The sequence below is a fragment of the Opisthocomus hoazin genome, chromosome 11 (genome assembly GCF_030867145.1).
Source record: "Opisthocomus hoazin isolate bOpiHoa1 chromosome 11, bOpiHoa1.hap1, whole genome shotgun sequence".
NCBI classification, from domain to species: Eukaryota; Metazoa; Chordata; class Aves; order Opisthocomiformes; family Opisthocomidae; genus Opisthocomus; species Opisthocomus hoazin.
The window spans coordinates 11977232-11993116 of record NC_134424.1 but is presented as its reverse complement, the minus strand read 5'-3'; the positions used below and the strand labels follow the sequence as shown (position 1 = coordinate 11993116).

General features: G+C 46.3%; 1 protein-coding gene across 3 annotated transcripts; it reads left to right on the top strand.

The window, feature by feature from the left end:
• The first annotated feature begins 472 nt into the window (after positions 1–472).
• Positions 473–15358, top strand: CFAP100 (cilia and flagella associated protein 100). 3 transcript variants are annotated; one of them, XM_075432574.1, is made up of 16 exons: positions 473–640; positions 2260–2418; positions 2827–2913; positions 3289–3395; positions 4791–4983; positions 5634–5701; positions 6344–6507; positions 7102–7182; positions 7802–7983; positions 8062–8224; positions 9703–9751; positions 10369–10469; positions 11269–11404; positions 11869–12071; positions 13675–13768; positions 14740–15358. In XM_075432574.1, exons 2-16 carry the CDS (start codon positions 2331–2333, stop codon positions 14884–14886), a joined length of 1863 nt encoding a protein of 620 aa, XP_075288689.1. In that variant the 5' UTR covers positions 473–640; positions 2260–2330; the 3' UTR covers positions 14887–15358. The 3 variants fall into 3 exon arrangements, with proteins under 3 accessions (XP_075288689.1, XP_075288686.1, XP_075288688.1); XM_075432573.1 differs by having other exon boundaries at positions 476–640; positions 10318–10469; XM_075432571.1 differs by having other exon boundaries at positions 7802–8224; positions 10318–10469.
• Positions 15359–15885: the final 527 nt, after the last annotated feature.

Here is a 15885-nt window from a genome sequence, read left to right as displayed (position 1 = left end):
AGTCTCCAAACTGTGACCATTGGGTCTTTACAGACAGAAAGACCAAGGCAGAGGCGATGAAACGATAGCTCAAAGTCACACAGCGACTAAAAACCACAGTCATTTCCACACTCAGGGGCTCCGGATCCCTTTTCCTCCACCCACCACTTTGCTTGCAGAAATGGGGTTAAATACCCAATAACCAAGCCATGCGGACTGAATGAAATAATGAATAAAGCACCCAGCAAGCCAGGGAGACCTCTTACACCACAGAGGTTTTCTTCCTTTTCCATCCAGAGTTCTGGCTGGATCTTCAGCGAGCTGCCTGCTCGGGAGACCTGCCGGTGTGCCTGCGCTGCAGGCATGCGGGTGAGCTGGTGAAGCCTCTCGCGGTGGCCGGGCTCCGGGAGGACCCCCCCTGGCCCAGCCCCACTCCGTCTGGGCGGGGACCCTTCTCCAGGCCTCAGTGGACCCGGGCCTAGGGCCAGAAGGGAGCGATGCCTGCGGGTCAGATGCTGCCCGGCAACGGGAGCGCAGGTTTCCATAGCACTGCAAACAAGAGACGGGCGAAAGCCCAGAGCTGAGCCGAGCTGCACTGCGGCCACATCCACATCTGACCGCAGCCCCCTGCAGAGAGGAGCCCAGAGGAGCTCTCCTTTGGGTAAGAAAGCAAAAAATAAAGGGGGTGAGGGCAATCACAGCAATTTCTCTTCAGTTTTTGGCATTGGATACCGTGTCTCACTTAGACAAGTGGAGGTGCTGGCGTGTGTCACTGGGAAATCACACGCACCACCCATCTCCTCTGTGGGCGAGTGGGGGGTACGTGGTGGGAAATGGGGCACATCTGTCCCTGGAAGAGCTGGTCTATAGCTCAAAACTTGGAATGATTTCCCAGTGAGCATAACAAGCCTTCTCTGCAAGCAATGGGATCATTTAAATAATTTGAGTGTATAAAACATACACTCTTCCAGTGCTCTGGGATCTTATTGTATTATTTTTTAGAACTGTTCGCATGTTTACTTTGGCATATCTTTTTCTGCACAGTGGCTTAATGTTAGGGAAAAGCACTGAGTAAATTAAAACCATGAGTGCCTTATCTATTGATTCACATACTACTGGCCATTGGTATGTAGCTACTGAAACATAAAAATGTCAGAGGCAGTGAAATATATGCCAAATTATTTTAGCACCAAAGCAATTTTTTATCTGCATTATTGAGCTTAATAATTATAATTAACACAAGTAGCAGTTTTGTAGCTTTTGGCATTATTTCCAAAGTGGTGTGCAAACAACATCAAACCATCAATATCTTGATAAAATGCATATTTATAAGTTAATTTTAGAAACAAATTCCTATACTTTGCTAAAATTATATTTTAAAGCACTTTCTGTCTCAGAGAGTTATACTGATAATTGTTTTCCACATGCCAGTATCCTCTGTCTAGTCCTGCTTTTCAGTCCCATTCCCTGTAGCAGGAATTTAAATCAACTACATGAACTAGAAGATTTTTTATGAGAAGGGTTTTAGATTGCAGAAGTCAAGATGTGTAGTAAGAGGGCTGAACATCCAGGTGTTTGCTGCAACTACTCGGCATATTTCACAAAGTGTATTCAACTGAACGCTGCAGGCATTTGATTGCCTTCCTGCCCCTGGCCTGATGGGGGTTTCTCCAAAACTCACATCATCGTCAGAGGTTATGTTGTTCCAGGACGTAGATGAGGTATGACTAGAGAAAAATATCCCGTGAAGTTATGCCAAAGTTCAGAGGGACATGAAACCTAAGTGACCAGTCAAGCAGGCTTTTGAAAAAGGTACTTCAGGAACTGAAAAGGAGAGAGAAAACATTTGGGGTGTATTCAAACAGCCTAAATTCTGCCTCAGCCTCTGTGTCTCATCAACAGTGAAAGTTTGACACCTCCAAAGAATAAGATGCTAATTGGGCAGCTGCAGAAACACAGACAATAGGAAACACAAAGCACCAAGGACGTACATGGAAATTAGGCCAGATGAGTTTAGCTCAAAATACATAAAAACTGGAGGCTGTTCAGAAGAAAAAATGATGATTTAAAATAGCCTTAAAACTAGTGCAAGCGGAAGAGGATATTTTCTGCTGTGCCTTATATCAGTGCAGACCAGAAATGGTCGCAGCAGCAAAACTGCATTAATTGAACTAATGCCTCCCTGGACCCAGCTTGCTGCTTTTTTTTGATTAGAGGATAACTTTAACAATTGTCTGTCTATTCTTTGTGAGATCATTACAATTATGCCTTTTCCCCTAGGAAATGTCGCAAAGACTACAAAAACCCAAAATCCTAACCTTCAAGAGTTTGCCAGCCTGAAGTTAAAAAGCATGACAGAGTTCCCCAGCAGCGTGTCTGTGCTGTCCAGCAGTCACTCAGCCTTATCACGAGAAACCCAAAACGGTGAAGCGATTTCAGGTAAGAACTTTAGGGAGGAAAAATGTTGCTCATGCACTAGTGAAGGGATAAAGAAAAAGTATGGGTCTGGATCAGAACTGGAGATGTGTGTGGAACAAAAGGCAAGAGACTTGAGTTGCTTGTTATCTCCAGATTGTTTGGTCTTTGCTTTCCCATCAGTGTTTGTGTAAGGAGGACTGTGTTTTACACAGCTTTCACATAAGCCAGGGATGAACGTCTCTTTTTTGGGGTCAGAACACAAACATTTTCCAGTTTACTGAAACTTTTTGTTAATTTCTACAGACAGAAAAGGCTTAGTTGTTAAGACCCAGAAAGCCCCTAGGCCCATCACTGCTGTAAAACCTACTACATCAGACACTGGCAGTAACTGGCACTTGATTGATTTGTTTATGGTTTTCCTTTGGCCAGAGTCAAAGACATCATCTCCATATACAGAATCAACATCTGAAAGTGTCCCTTCCAAACCTGGAATGGAAACCCAGCTTGTGCTGTCAGGTAAGTTCACAACATTCTGGCAGTTTTTGTTGTTAGATCAAAGGAGAGGCCTGTATTCAGCTTCTTCCGCCTGCGATCAGATGAGATGGGTAAAATAGCTCCAGACTTACAAGAAATCCCTGGCTGAAGTCCTGAGTTTATCAGCAGATATGGTCAAGTGACATAAACGATACAGAGGTCTCAGTTATATCACTGGCTTCTTTATAAGTCCTATCCAGCTCCCTGCTCTTGATCCAGCATCACTGGACATCTGCAGCTGTGAGCACAGCTGCCTGCCCACCCTTCAGGCGTGATGCAGCAGATCCAAGTCCCCTTACACTGGGTCATGATATTTTACCTCTCATCTGCTACATCCTCATCCATATTTTTTTGCAGGAAGTCCAGAAGAGGATGAAGAAAACCAAATGAAAAATCCATTTACAATTTCTTCAGATATCGATATTTTGTCAATAAGGGACAAGGAAAGAAAAAAGGCTAAGGCGGTACGTATATATGCTTTACGCCAACGTGCATACAAGCAGTTCACTAGGGTAGGCAACCAACAAATATAAAGTCATACCAAAATATAGTGTACCAGACAAACAACAGCTGTGAAATTCGGCTGAGACTCCCCCAGATCAGCTTCAAGTCCACTGAAGTCCATGCTGAGCGATTAACTTTACCAAGAGCTGGTCTGAGCACAAGCTTGCTGGTTGCTAGTGCAAAATCTGGATATTGCCATTTTGTTTACTTACTTCAAGGTAGATTTACCACTCATTCCTGTTCCTGGAGAAGATACCTGCCAGTGCTGTTAGCATTGATTTCTACATAAAACTTTGGTGCGAGACCTCTTGCTTTCCACTTAAACGGGCTTGCTTTCTGTTTGGGCAGCTGTATCCAATGTTTGATGCGACCTTCTTCTGAACTGCAAACGAAATGAATGCCTAGGAAGCAGGATGACATCGGTTTCATACCTTGGGTTTCTCTGCATAAGATAGGGAATTGCAACCCTGCGACCCAGTCCAGAGAGCTGGCTCTCAGGAAGGTCTCTTTCTTCCTTATTTCTGCAGCAGACTTTCCTTAGGGCATGCAATCCAAAGGGGGTGGGAAGTCATAGAGAGGTTGTTGCATCTCTGAGAGGTCTGTTTGGTGCACGTGGTTGCAGAAGCCAGGCAGTAGTGTGGAAGCAAGAGGTCTTTGTTTCTAAATCACGAAAGGAGGGCTTCAAACAAGCTTAAGCAGCCTCCTCACCTCACATTGATGACTGATAGTCTAGTTTTAGCTTGGGTTGAAGGTCACTATACAAGTATGGGGAAGGGCTTAGGAAGAAGTGCACTAAGGATGTCTACTGAGTGATGTGCTGAGCCTAACCCATGCCCAACCTGCGCAGACAGCAATGAATTATACTTCAGCCCACACAAAAGCTCTGAGCCCTCTAGGAAGCTCTGGAGGGGGTTTGAATAGATCCTCTCAATACAAACTTGAGGGTTTACATACCTTTGTGAAAGCTGGACTGAGTCAGTATTGAGTGTGGGCTGTCGTGTTGCTCCCTTTTACCAGGCGACTTGAAGGATGCATCTCTGAAAATTTCCATTCTCTCCCAGGAATAATCCAGGAAGGAAAAATGAGGACACTGAGTAGGTACAAACTGGCACAGCTGGTGGCTGGATGCAGAATACAAATCAGTAAACTAATGAGAACAAATGCTAAGAAATGAAGTGTTTCAGTTGCTTTAAGACAGAATATCATTGGGATTAGTCAGATAAACCAGGCAAGCATGCTTCAGCAGGATATCAGTAGCTTGCAAATTTCTAGACTGTGAATAACCACTCACGTCTTTAAAAAATACAGCAAACAAGGAACATAATGAAACTGTCCACATAACTGACTTCTCCTAGGAACGTGAAAGGATGAAGACCATGAAAATCCATGAGAAAATTACTTACTCCACTAAAATAAAAGCAAAGCAAAAAGAAGTCAGGAAAGCTCTGCAAAAGGAGGAAAAAGAGGACAACAGAAAACAGGCAACAAATAAAGAGAGACTGAAAACTCTTCAGGAGAGTCTTTTATGGAAGACAGCCATTGCAAAAGGTAGGAAATAGTTACCATCTTTATAGTGGTGCTGCTCAGTTGGGTAACACCCTCCAGCAGAAATCAGAGAGGGGATGGGAGTAGCAGTTAGCTGTAGCTGAATTTAGTGAGCTCTTGCAGGCAGAATAGTTACACGCTGCGTCTTGCCAACCTCTGTGTGGCTGGTCCACCTCCACCTTGTGCATTTACATGCAGAGCATGTATCACCTCCACCACAGTAGCCCTTGGACTCCACCATCCCCTATGGCCTCTGCTGTAGCCATGAGCTCTGGGGATCAGCTGGGAGTCAGCTGAGAGTTTGCTGGACCTTGCGTCATGTAGATATTTCTACGAAGTTGGCCTAAAGTTGCATTTTAGTGGATGTGGGCCTAAATCTTCTGCCTCTGACATGAGGAGTAGCTTTGTCATTAGTGCCTAGAGGACATTGGCCTTTGTAAGGACCAGATTCTCCACTCTGTTCTACCCGGTTTTACTCCACAAAAGCCCATATGAAACTGATATTAAACAAGGGCAAAACTATAATAAAATAATCTGTACTGCTGGTTCCAATGCCAGCCACACCCACGCTCATGGCAGCCTCCATATTCACTGTGTTTCACCTCAGCCATATTTCCCTCTCTAGTCTGATTAACTTTATATTCTCATTTCAGATTACCCATTAGTAAAGGAGACATTCCGTGACTACATAAATTACAGAAGAGAGATATTTATACTTGAGGTACTTTGCTTTAAGAATGTTACTTTCTGTTCATTTAATCATTCTTCCCTGGTTTTTTTTTCCCCCGACATCCATTGCCTAGAGATCGCACCAAAGAGGCACACATCAGAGCTCACGAACTGATTGTCCAACTCCTGTGTTCAAGACAGTCATAGCCTATAGCCCAGTATCCCTAACCAAGAAAGAAAGGAACATAAGTCATTCACACCATCCAGTAGCAGCCATGCAACTATTTCATTTGTCAGATGCACAGATATACTGACCTTTTGGCTCTTGCTGTCTCATACATAAATTATATCTGGGAGCCATTCTGGACTAAAAATAAGGGAGCTGTGCTAGAATATCCCCATTATTCACCTCTGTTATTGTGCTGTAACACAACTGAATCAATCTTTGTCAGCCAGGAGTTAACACAGTGCTGAGACTTCTGGATTCTGTCTTTAGTTTCACTGTTTATTTGCCATGTTATTTTTGAAATACCTCCTGGCCTCTGTGTTCCTCACTTGCAATAAGTTCTTGCTTTGAAATCCTTACCCTCTCCGGCAACAACTATAAGGTAATAAGGTAACCAAAAACAAAGGTAAACCAACATACCTTTAAAACCAACCGACGTGATGGCATTGCCTTTTGGGTTCATTTCAGTATGCCATGGCAGTAAAGCGAGACGAGATTCAGAGGATGGAGAACATAATAAAGGATGAGGAAAGAAAACTGGAAAAGGCTGAATACTACCTGGAGAAGGATGCTGCCACATTTGATGAGTTCCTGAAGCAGAGCCATAAAAACTATGTTCAAGCCCTGAAAATGTAATGGAAGTTAAGGGAACCACCCATGTGCTCTTCTGTACTGCATACAGGAAGTCTTTCGCTTGACCTCTCTCCAGGGTTTTGGCTAGCACCCATCATCTAGATGATCTGTGTCTGAGTTTTCCCAGAATTACAGTCCTGGTGGCATTTTCCCCGCATGCATTCAATGAAAGAGAGGAAGGAGACCAATAGCTGGGGAATCCCCTCATTGCAAAAGCACTTGATTTGGCTGCAGCATGGAACCCACTATTCTTCTCACAACACCCTTACAAGAGGGAGGTGCTTCTGGCCAACCCTCACAGCAGGAACAGTCCCTAAGTGAAGCAAGTTGAGCAATTCAGCCCATTAAAGATATCACTCAGCAGCAGCCAAATTAGGGAGGCCCTGACCTGGAAGTGTCACTGGGACCTCGTACCCTTTTTGCCAAGACGAGCAGGGCCTTCAGGTGGGAGCCAAGCATCACCTGGGATACATCTGTAAGAGAGATTTCCAGCACTGCCCCAACATCTTTTTCTCTGTTTTATATGCACCTCGGTTAACTACCTACTTACTGCTAAATTGTTTTATGGCTTATGTTTATGCATTCTTCCCCAGTGCTGAAAAAGAAACCGCAGCAAAGACGAAGAAAACAAAGGAGATGCAGGCAATCACTTCCCAAATTGAGCACCTCCAAAGGTAACGGTTGCACACTGTTCCTGCCTAGCCTTTGACAGCCTCCACAGTGCTATACCCTCACAGCCCTCGGGAAAAAAAGGAATTGGGAAAAAAAAAAATCTAAAAATGTCCAATTTTAAGAGTCAAAATGTTTCAGCTTTTGCTTTCCAGATGCTGGCTTTGTTTCTAAAACAACTCAATTAGGTTTTTAATGATATTTTTTAAAAGTAGAAATATTCCGAAACCAAGACATAATGTCTAGTCTCAGATTAAAAACCAAGCAAAACTAAGTAATGCATTTTAATGGTGACCTGGGGAAAGAAGAGAAAGAAAACAATTTTAATTCTAATTCTGTGTTGAGCTGCAAGATTTCTCGTTCATTTTCAAGTAAAAATTCCCAAAGTAGCAAGCCCAGTGCAATAGCAAGGGTCTGGCCACAGAGACGTGACCAGACAGCTTCCACACAAGGAGCCACAGAGAGCATGCAGGGCAGGTTCCCTTTTGTCTTTGCATGTCCATGAAGACCTGTGCCCTCTTGTCCCTTCTCTGGGTGAAGATGAATATCAAGAGTTAGAAAGAACCTGTTCAAACAAGGGCTTTCCTCCCTGCTAACGAACTTTGTCCACTTCTCTCACCCCAGTGATATATCCAGATTCCAGCAAACTCTGCAGGAGTACAGGATGTACAGGGACTTCCTCTATAAGCTCTCTCCAAAAGAGTGGCAGGAGGAACATGGAAAAAAGCACAAAAAGGAAGAGGACTTGAAAACAGCATCCAAAGCTAATGAAGACAGTGCCTCGCCTCCCATTGCCGCAGAGCAAGGTGAGGGCCGGGGCAGAGCTGCCCACTCCTCGCTGGGACAGCCCCATGCCCTAAGTGTGCATATCCTCTTGTCTCCAGGCCAGGACCTGACAGCCAGGACAAACACTGCCAGTCCCTACAGTACTGGTTATATAGATGTGCCAAGTTCCCTGGTGCCTTTGAAAAGTTTGGAATTCAGCTCATTGCACGAGATCAGGCCACAGCTCAAAAACTTCCTGAAGCCTCTAGCTACAAGAAAACTGTAAGTAGAAGACATTACAAAGAACAGACTTTAGTACTGTAGGGAGCACTCAACTGACCAGGAGTCAGTATAGAGGAAAACTTCGCTGTGAGCATACCAAGGTCTCAGTCTCACTGGAACAAATCCAAATACCAGTAGAAACCTGTATAGCTACTCCAACAGAGCTCCATCCTCAAATCCTCTGCCGAGGGCCTGCCCAAAGAGCTTGGGCATTGACCCCAGGGGGAATCATAGGCCTTGTGCTGGAGCAAAGCATCTCTGTGGCTCAGTTGTGGCTGAGTTACCAGTTCCCTCTGTTGGTCGCCGCTGCTGTGCAAATAGCTGCCTGTTGCTTTGCCATTAATGAAGGTTCAAGGTCACTGTGGACCCACATTGCAGTGTATCTACTTTCAGTAAGAGCCTTCAGACAGTATATACTGGGATGTGGGCAGAGTAACACTGCTGCAACATAGGCAGGGCCAGTGTGAGAAGTGGAGGGGCAGGTGGGAGTACTAGACAAGCATGGCCAGCTCCAGCTTTCTCAGGCAAAGGAAGAAATTGCCTGGAAAAGCAAAGCATGAATGGCCGGTGAGTATCCTAAGGCCAAGAAACCTGGCTATCAAGAGAGCTTGAACTAAGTTATTGCTTGCAGGGCCGTTTCCTCTGCCTCCACCCTGAGTGTTGCAGGTGCCAGGTTCTCCCAAGCAGGGCTGCCATGTGCCAGCCCTCGTGAAGCCACTGCGATGGCTGGGCTGCTGCCACATGGCAGGAACAACGCGGACACAAGCGGGGCTGGTGTGAAGATGATGCAGACGGAGGTTTTTCACCCCTCCAAGACACAGGGTGACAGGCGCAAGCGAAGGTGATGAGCAGGCTCTGCTCCCGACACCAGGCAGGCACCTCTTGCCTTGCTCTTCCAGCCCTCACGCTGGCGTGTCCCTGGGGCAGAGCAGGGAAGAAAGAGGCTGCACTGCTGGTTAGCGGTAGCAGTCTGCACAGAGCAGACACTCAGCAGCCTTCTCCCAGGGCAGGTATAAACTGCAGACTCCCATGGTGGCCACACCATGCCGTGCAGGAGCAGTACCACATCCCACACGGAGCACAAGGCTTTCTCTACGCTTGCTGTGCTGCTGCCTCAGCCTGTTTAAACAAGGCTCTTGCCTCTGCCTGCTCGTTGCCCAAGAGCCCAGCCTGCCATCGAGTTTAAAGGCATTTGGATCAATGCCCTCAGTTCAGGCTCACACGTCATGTCCCAACCCTGCTGGCAAGGCAGCTTGCTTGCGGACAGACGTGGCTCCCACGCTGCTTGTCCGTGTGACCTCGAGATCCTGCTGCCCCCCAAAATGCCCACAGTCATGGGGGAGCAAACATGTGAAAGTGCAAAGGACTGCACAGGAGCAAAGAGCAAGAGCAAACAGCAGCAGCATTCGTAATTCACCGACAAGGTCTCCTTTGAGCTGTGATTTCTCTAAGGGCCTGTACACAAACTGATTTTTCAGAAGTTCACTGGAGGATGCCGAACGTGAAACCTGCTCGGATGAAGATGAGGTCAGAATCTCGTATTGAAATACTTACACTTTCTGTTTGTCCTGTGTCGTTTATTGATGTTACTAGTTTCTCTCACCTTCTAACCATTATTTATGGTATTAAGGAGTTTGTGTAGTCACTAATTATAAATGTCTGTTTATACAGTCATAAAGTTCCTGTTTTAAATATAGTATAAATACCATAATTTAACTTTCCTCCTCCCCTTTCCAAAAAACTATCATCATCTCAAAGCTTGCCATCCCGCAACAAGATTTGACATCATGTAATAGGAGATTTTTAAATTAGTGAAATTATTGGTTTATGTCTGAAATTGTTTTCCCACTCACAACAGTTTGCACCACTTTTTAATCCCCAAAATGCAACTTGTTTTGGGGGTGAGCTACTGAGGCAGCACCAGGCTACACACACCAGAGAGGTGGGAGACATTGGTACATGGACAGTTACAGACCCTTCTACGTGGGAGACCATTTGAGTAACCTGGGCTGGTGCAGACCAACTTCCATGTAGTTCAATGGAAAAGAAGCTAGAGGAGGACAAAAACTCATTGCGTGTGTTTTCCACTCCAGGAGCCCAAGCTGTACTTTACTGATCCCCAACAACTGCTGTCTGTTTTCAAGGAGATGGAGGAAGAGAACTTGTCCTTCACCCAGAATTCCCAGGAGATCAAGGAAAGTCTGGACAAGGTCCAACACACTTTCATCACCACACATGAAAGCATGTAAGTGTGACCCCGCAAGTGGTGGGCAGGGGTCCCTGTGTGCTAGCTTTCAAACCTAAGTGACCTCCTCTTCCCCCACTGGTACCTCGCCATCACCTCTGCAAGCCACACGTAATGCTGTTCATGCAGCACACAACAGAGGATCTGTCACTTACCTTAGAGCCCGGCTGCAGCCCATCCACCACCTTGTGAGCTCCTGGGAGAGTCTCTCATCTACGTAGTTTAGGAGATAGGACTTGAGCTTGGGACTAGTTCCTTAGTCCTCAAGGCACAGGCTGGGGAACTGAGGCATTTAGCATCCTGGAGTGGACATAAGCCAGAAGTATCCTGTAATTCTCATAAACAAAGATCAAAGGAGGAAACAAGGCATGTCCTGGAGTGATCCAGACCAGCGCCTATTCAACTCAATGCAAACCCTTCCTAGAGGAAGCCAGCAGGGACCCCTAGTGTAATTGCAATACAGTATTTCAGTGGCAGGTAGACACATATATTCCCATTTAAAGTGTAGCTTATCCCCTCGTGAAAGTTTTTAAATATAATCTACTTCCCCCATTGACTTATTAAAAAATCTTGACTGTTCAGCTATGCCCCGTCTCCCTCCCCCACACCAGCACAGTAACTGCGCACCCCAGGTGCCCTCTGTCCTCGGAGCTGTGGGTGCAAGATCCCCAGCAATGGCACGAAGCATCACCTCCATCTGCCAGAAGTGGGAGGGACGGTCCCAGGCTGGGAGCAGCAGAGGAGGCATGGCTTTTGCAGATGCCCTTTTCAAAATAATCTCCTTTCTCCTCTGGCCTAGGGAGAAGAAGTTAGCAGAGCTGAAACAGCAGGTAGTCACCCTCAAATCCTCCATCGCTAAGGAAGAAGAGAGAGCAGCAGATCTGACGCTCAAAGTTCACCTGTTTTCCTCTAGAGAATACAAAGCTGATGACGAGGTACATCCCAAGATCAAGGCAAGGGAGGTTACACGCTCATAAACGGTTCCTCTCCTTCAGCCTTATCCACCCTGGGAAAGAAGCAGACAGGGGTGGCACCGGGGAGGGATCGGTGCTGTTTCTCAGCTGTAGCATAGGCAGCTTTGGGGCACTGCTGAGGCAGCAAACCGGGGCAAATGTGTCTGCTCCACGTAGCTTCTGCAAGGCCGGAGCAGGGCTTGCGGAGGCAGCCGGGCAGCTGCAACCTGTCGCAGGCCACAGCAAAGCTGGATGATGAGACCAGCAGAAGGATGGCTGAATGCAGCCCTCTGTCCCAGATCCTGGGGCTAAGCAAAGCAGGAAACAAGCAATCAGGTCTTGTTGAGGGAATTAAATGTACTAATTTCCTTGGCTTTTGAAGGCATGGTGTGGTTCTACTGGGCAGAACCAGCTGTGCTGCTCACCATATCTCCTCTCATTGCTAGGACACAATGCTCACAAGCCTGAACAAGAAGGTGCTGGAAGTCTACTGCCACTGCACTGGAGAAAATGAAGCAAATCTGCAGACAGTGCAGATGCTAATGGTGATAGAAAAACAGCTCAATGATCTGCTGGACAACTTGGAGAGAATCCCACCAGCAAAGTTAGAACAGGCTGAGAAAGCCAAAGAAAAGGAACGGAGGATGAGGTAAGACAAGACCCTCTTCTGGAAATGGGGCCTCTCTTTTTAAAAGTTGACAGCCAAAAGCAAAGCCACTGAAAGGACCAAATTTGTCAGATCAACCCAGGGCACTGTAACAGGAATCTGAAAGCCCATGAGACCAATACATCCCATTTCAGTTCTGTAACAGTTTCACGCTCATAGTACTCACGTCTCCAGTTCAGCGAGCAGCAGCCCACAGCTACATTAGAAAAGCCCTGTAAACTACATTAGAAAAGGGCAAAATCTGGAACAAGAAAAAAAAAGAAAGAAAAAAAAAGAACAAATCTCCTAATCAAATTAAATGATAATACTCATCGTTTTAAGAACAAAATATTGCAGTAATAATCTTCAACTGATTAAATAGAAAATTGCTCCTCTGTAGTTATTTAACACACTCAAAGCCTGACACGCCCTGATATTTTGCCAGCCTTCAACAGGTACAGAATTCCACTTGTCAGCAATGCCAGCTTTCAAATGTTTCTTCTACAAAACTGTTAACTTTAACTCGTATTATTAAATTAATATAGTAACCAATTAACACAAGAAAATAAGCTTCCGAAATGAGACACATTGCTCTCTGCTCACACACACAAAATTTCCCCTCTCAAACAGGAAAGACGCAACTGGACAGCTGATTGTGTCTGGGCATCCCCAGGCAGTTCAGACCCAGCAGAGTGGAGGAAAAAAAAAAAATTAGTGTGAGGATTTAAAGCCGCAACAGTTCATTTCCCTCCTACTTTACTCTCTTTCTCTGCATCTTTCTTCACCTTTGTAGTAGAAAGGGCGTGAGGCTGCTTCCTGATGTTCTGTGAATGGGTTTGCACTCTTCACTCACCAAAGAATGAAGACGCACTTTTCTTCTGCTCTGAGGATGGAGGAGAAGAATTCAGGAAGGAATCTGACACCTCCTTCCACACCCCCCCACACCCCCCCCAATTAAAAAGCAAAACCGACCAAACCAAAAAACCTCCAATGAGCATTTAGAAATCTCCTGAAGATCACAACGTTAAGAATTCACCTCCTCTCTGCTGCAGTGTTCAGTATCTTGAGCCTGCTTCTGTTCCAGTGCTGCTTTTCCATAGGGACTCGGAGCCAGTTAACAGTATCAGCCTCCGCTGTGCCCATGTAGGCGAAGCGTAGCTCCACGGGCATAAGACCCTCCTACTCCCATCTGTAGGTTACAGACTGGGTTGCACTGGTGAGAACTTAAGAGAGAATAAGCATCGTTCACCCACAAAGCCGATGAGCATCCTGGTCAACTGCAGAGCACAAATCACCTGCTGAAAGTGGTACAGAGCATGTCTGTAACAGAGAACAACTGTCCAACATCTCCATCTGCAAAGCCTGACTTGCTTTTTCCATCGCTCACTCCAGAAAAAGCAGCATCAACTGCAGGAAGTGCTTCCCTCTTCCCACCTTCACAACAACAAACTCCAGCATGGGCTAGACCCAAACCCCAGTGCTCCGGTGGTCTTACGCTGTTAGATGCAAGATGTAACATTAGGTGTTGATGCTCTATGTCAAAAGCATATTCACAGTGTACCTGCACATCGCGTTTAACCCATCCTTTATTTGTTCCTTTCAAAAGAGTCAGAGAGGAAAAGCTGAGACAACAGAAGCAGCAGCAGGAGGAAAGATCGCGGCAGACCCTGGAAAGATCGCTGGCAGCCGTAAAAAAAACGGTGAGTGCAGTAACCCATAGGAACACCGCGCCTCAACAGCCCACTTCGGAGGAGCTGGGGGTACTCGAGCACCAGGCGCTTGGGGAAGAGTGTTACCAGGGGCCTCCACAGCTGGCCGGGGCCTGCACCCATACTCACGTGTAGTCTGATTTACAGAACTGATGCCACTTCAGCAACTGCTGGGAAGCCAGTTATGCTGTGAGATTCCAGCTCAGCGTCCTCCGCCCGTCTGTCTCCTATCCTTGTGTCTTGACCACATGGCCCCCTTTGTTACTTGCCAGTTTTCTCATTAAGCTCGTTCCAACTTGTTAATCTGGCAGTATTTAAAAAAGCATGAAAATGAGCAAAAAGACGAACTGGGCAGTAGCAGGATAGTTCCTACAAGAGCAGCAAGGCCCTAGATCAGCTCAGACCTACCATCAAGCCATATCTTTTTTGGCATGTTCCACATTACCCCACAGTGAGCTTTGGCCCCTCAGGAGGCACAGTGTAGAGCTTCAGGCCACGGCTCCTGCTGCATGTTTCACGGGTCAACACGATGGCGAGGACACACCAAGTCTCGGTTACACACCCAGCTGGTGATAGCATGGGTGATAGAGAACAGGTACCATGAGCCCCATCCTCTTTACCCAAGATAAAATAACAGGGTTCTGCAAGCTCCCGCAGATACTTCTTCAGACCTCAAACTTCCCATCCTCTTGAGATCACACCAACAAGGCTTTAGTCAGAAAACCGTTGCAGGTGGAATGGTACTTTGTAGCAGCTGAAGCACTAGCACATGCACAGCCTTCAGGTGCTCAACACCCATTTTTTAATAGAAAAAACACACTTACTAGACACACTGAAACCTGCCTAGAAAACAGACGGCAAGGGACCACAGCTCTTCGCAGAGCAGCTTGACCAGTAGCTGCACAACTCGGAGACGCTGCTCCAACGTAGCACTGACGCGCGCACCTCTTCTTCCTCTGCAGAGCGGCCGGAGGCCGACATTTCGCTCCAGCCCACCTGCCAGGAGGGAGAAGAAAAAGCACAGCCAAGAACAAACGGACCAGGAGAAGGAAGAACAACTCTATTATTTCTCTCGACAGCACAGCCTTAACCACAGCATGGAGGGCTGATGCTGCTCTAGAAAAACATTTTTCCATACATCTACAGTTGGTTCGTCTTTGCTCAGCTGATGAACTTCGTGACCCCATGAAACTCCCTATCTTCTACCCCAAGATCCAGGGAAAGGCGTTGTGTCAGGCACTCTCCCCTCCCGTTGATCTTCTGCCTAAGAAAATAAATCAGCAGTCTCTCTCGGTTTGCTTCTCAGGCTCCTGCCAGCAACAATGCTTTTCTCTTTCAGTTTTTGACACAAATAGCACTACCCCTTAGAAACCTGACTGTCCTGGGTAACAATCTTTGTTATGACATGACTAAGCCAGGCACCTGCCAGACATTTATTATAATCACAAATCTGTTGCAGAACTATAAAAAACACAGGCTACGCTTTAACCCAAAGGCCGGGTTTCATTATAGACTGCACCCTACTACTGTGGAGAAGACACAAGCAACAGAAGAACACAAGCTCTCCAGAAATCAAGATGGTAACAGTCAGCTTTATGTCAGATGCATCGACACAAAGAAAAATACCCAGTGACAAACTGACCGTAAAAAAATGCTTTATTAACCCTTTTGCACCAGCAGCTCTTCAGGTATCCATTGCCAGCAATGGAGGTCACACCAAGTGATCCAATTTTCGGCCCCAAGAGGTTAGCACTTTACATTCACTTACAAAGCTGAGTGAGGTACATTTTCAGAAGTAGAAAGATTCGGTTGCAAGTCCCATAAAAAGATGGAGTGTTCCTTGGCCATTTTAATAGATTAAGAACTGGTATGGTCCTTGAGAACAGAACAATACAGGCACTGGGGGCCTGAGGTGTCTGAGCTTCCAGGCAGAGCATGATGACCACTAGCGGAAGTCCCAGTAGTCCCCCTTCAGCATGATCCCTCCTCAACCTTTTTACCTCTCAGGAGTGGACTCCACGCTGTAGTCACAGCCACCAGGTAGAAGATCTTATCTACCAACTAGTTTGGTTTGGAGACCCAGCCTGAGAGGGCTAAGAGATTCCTCG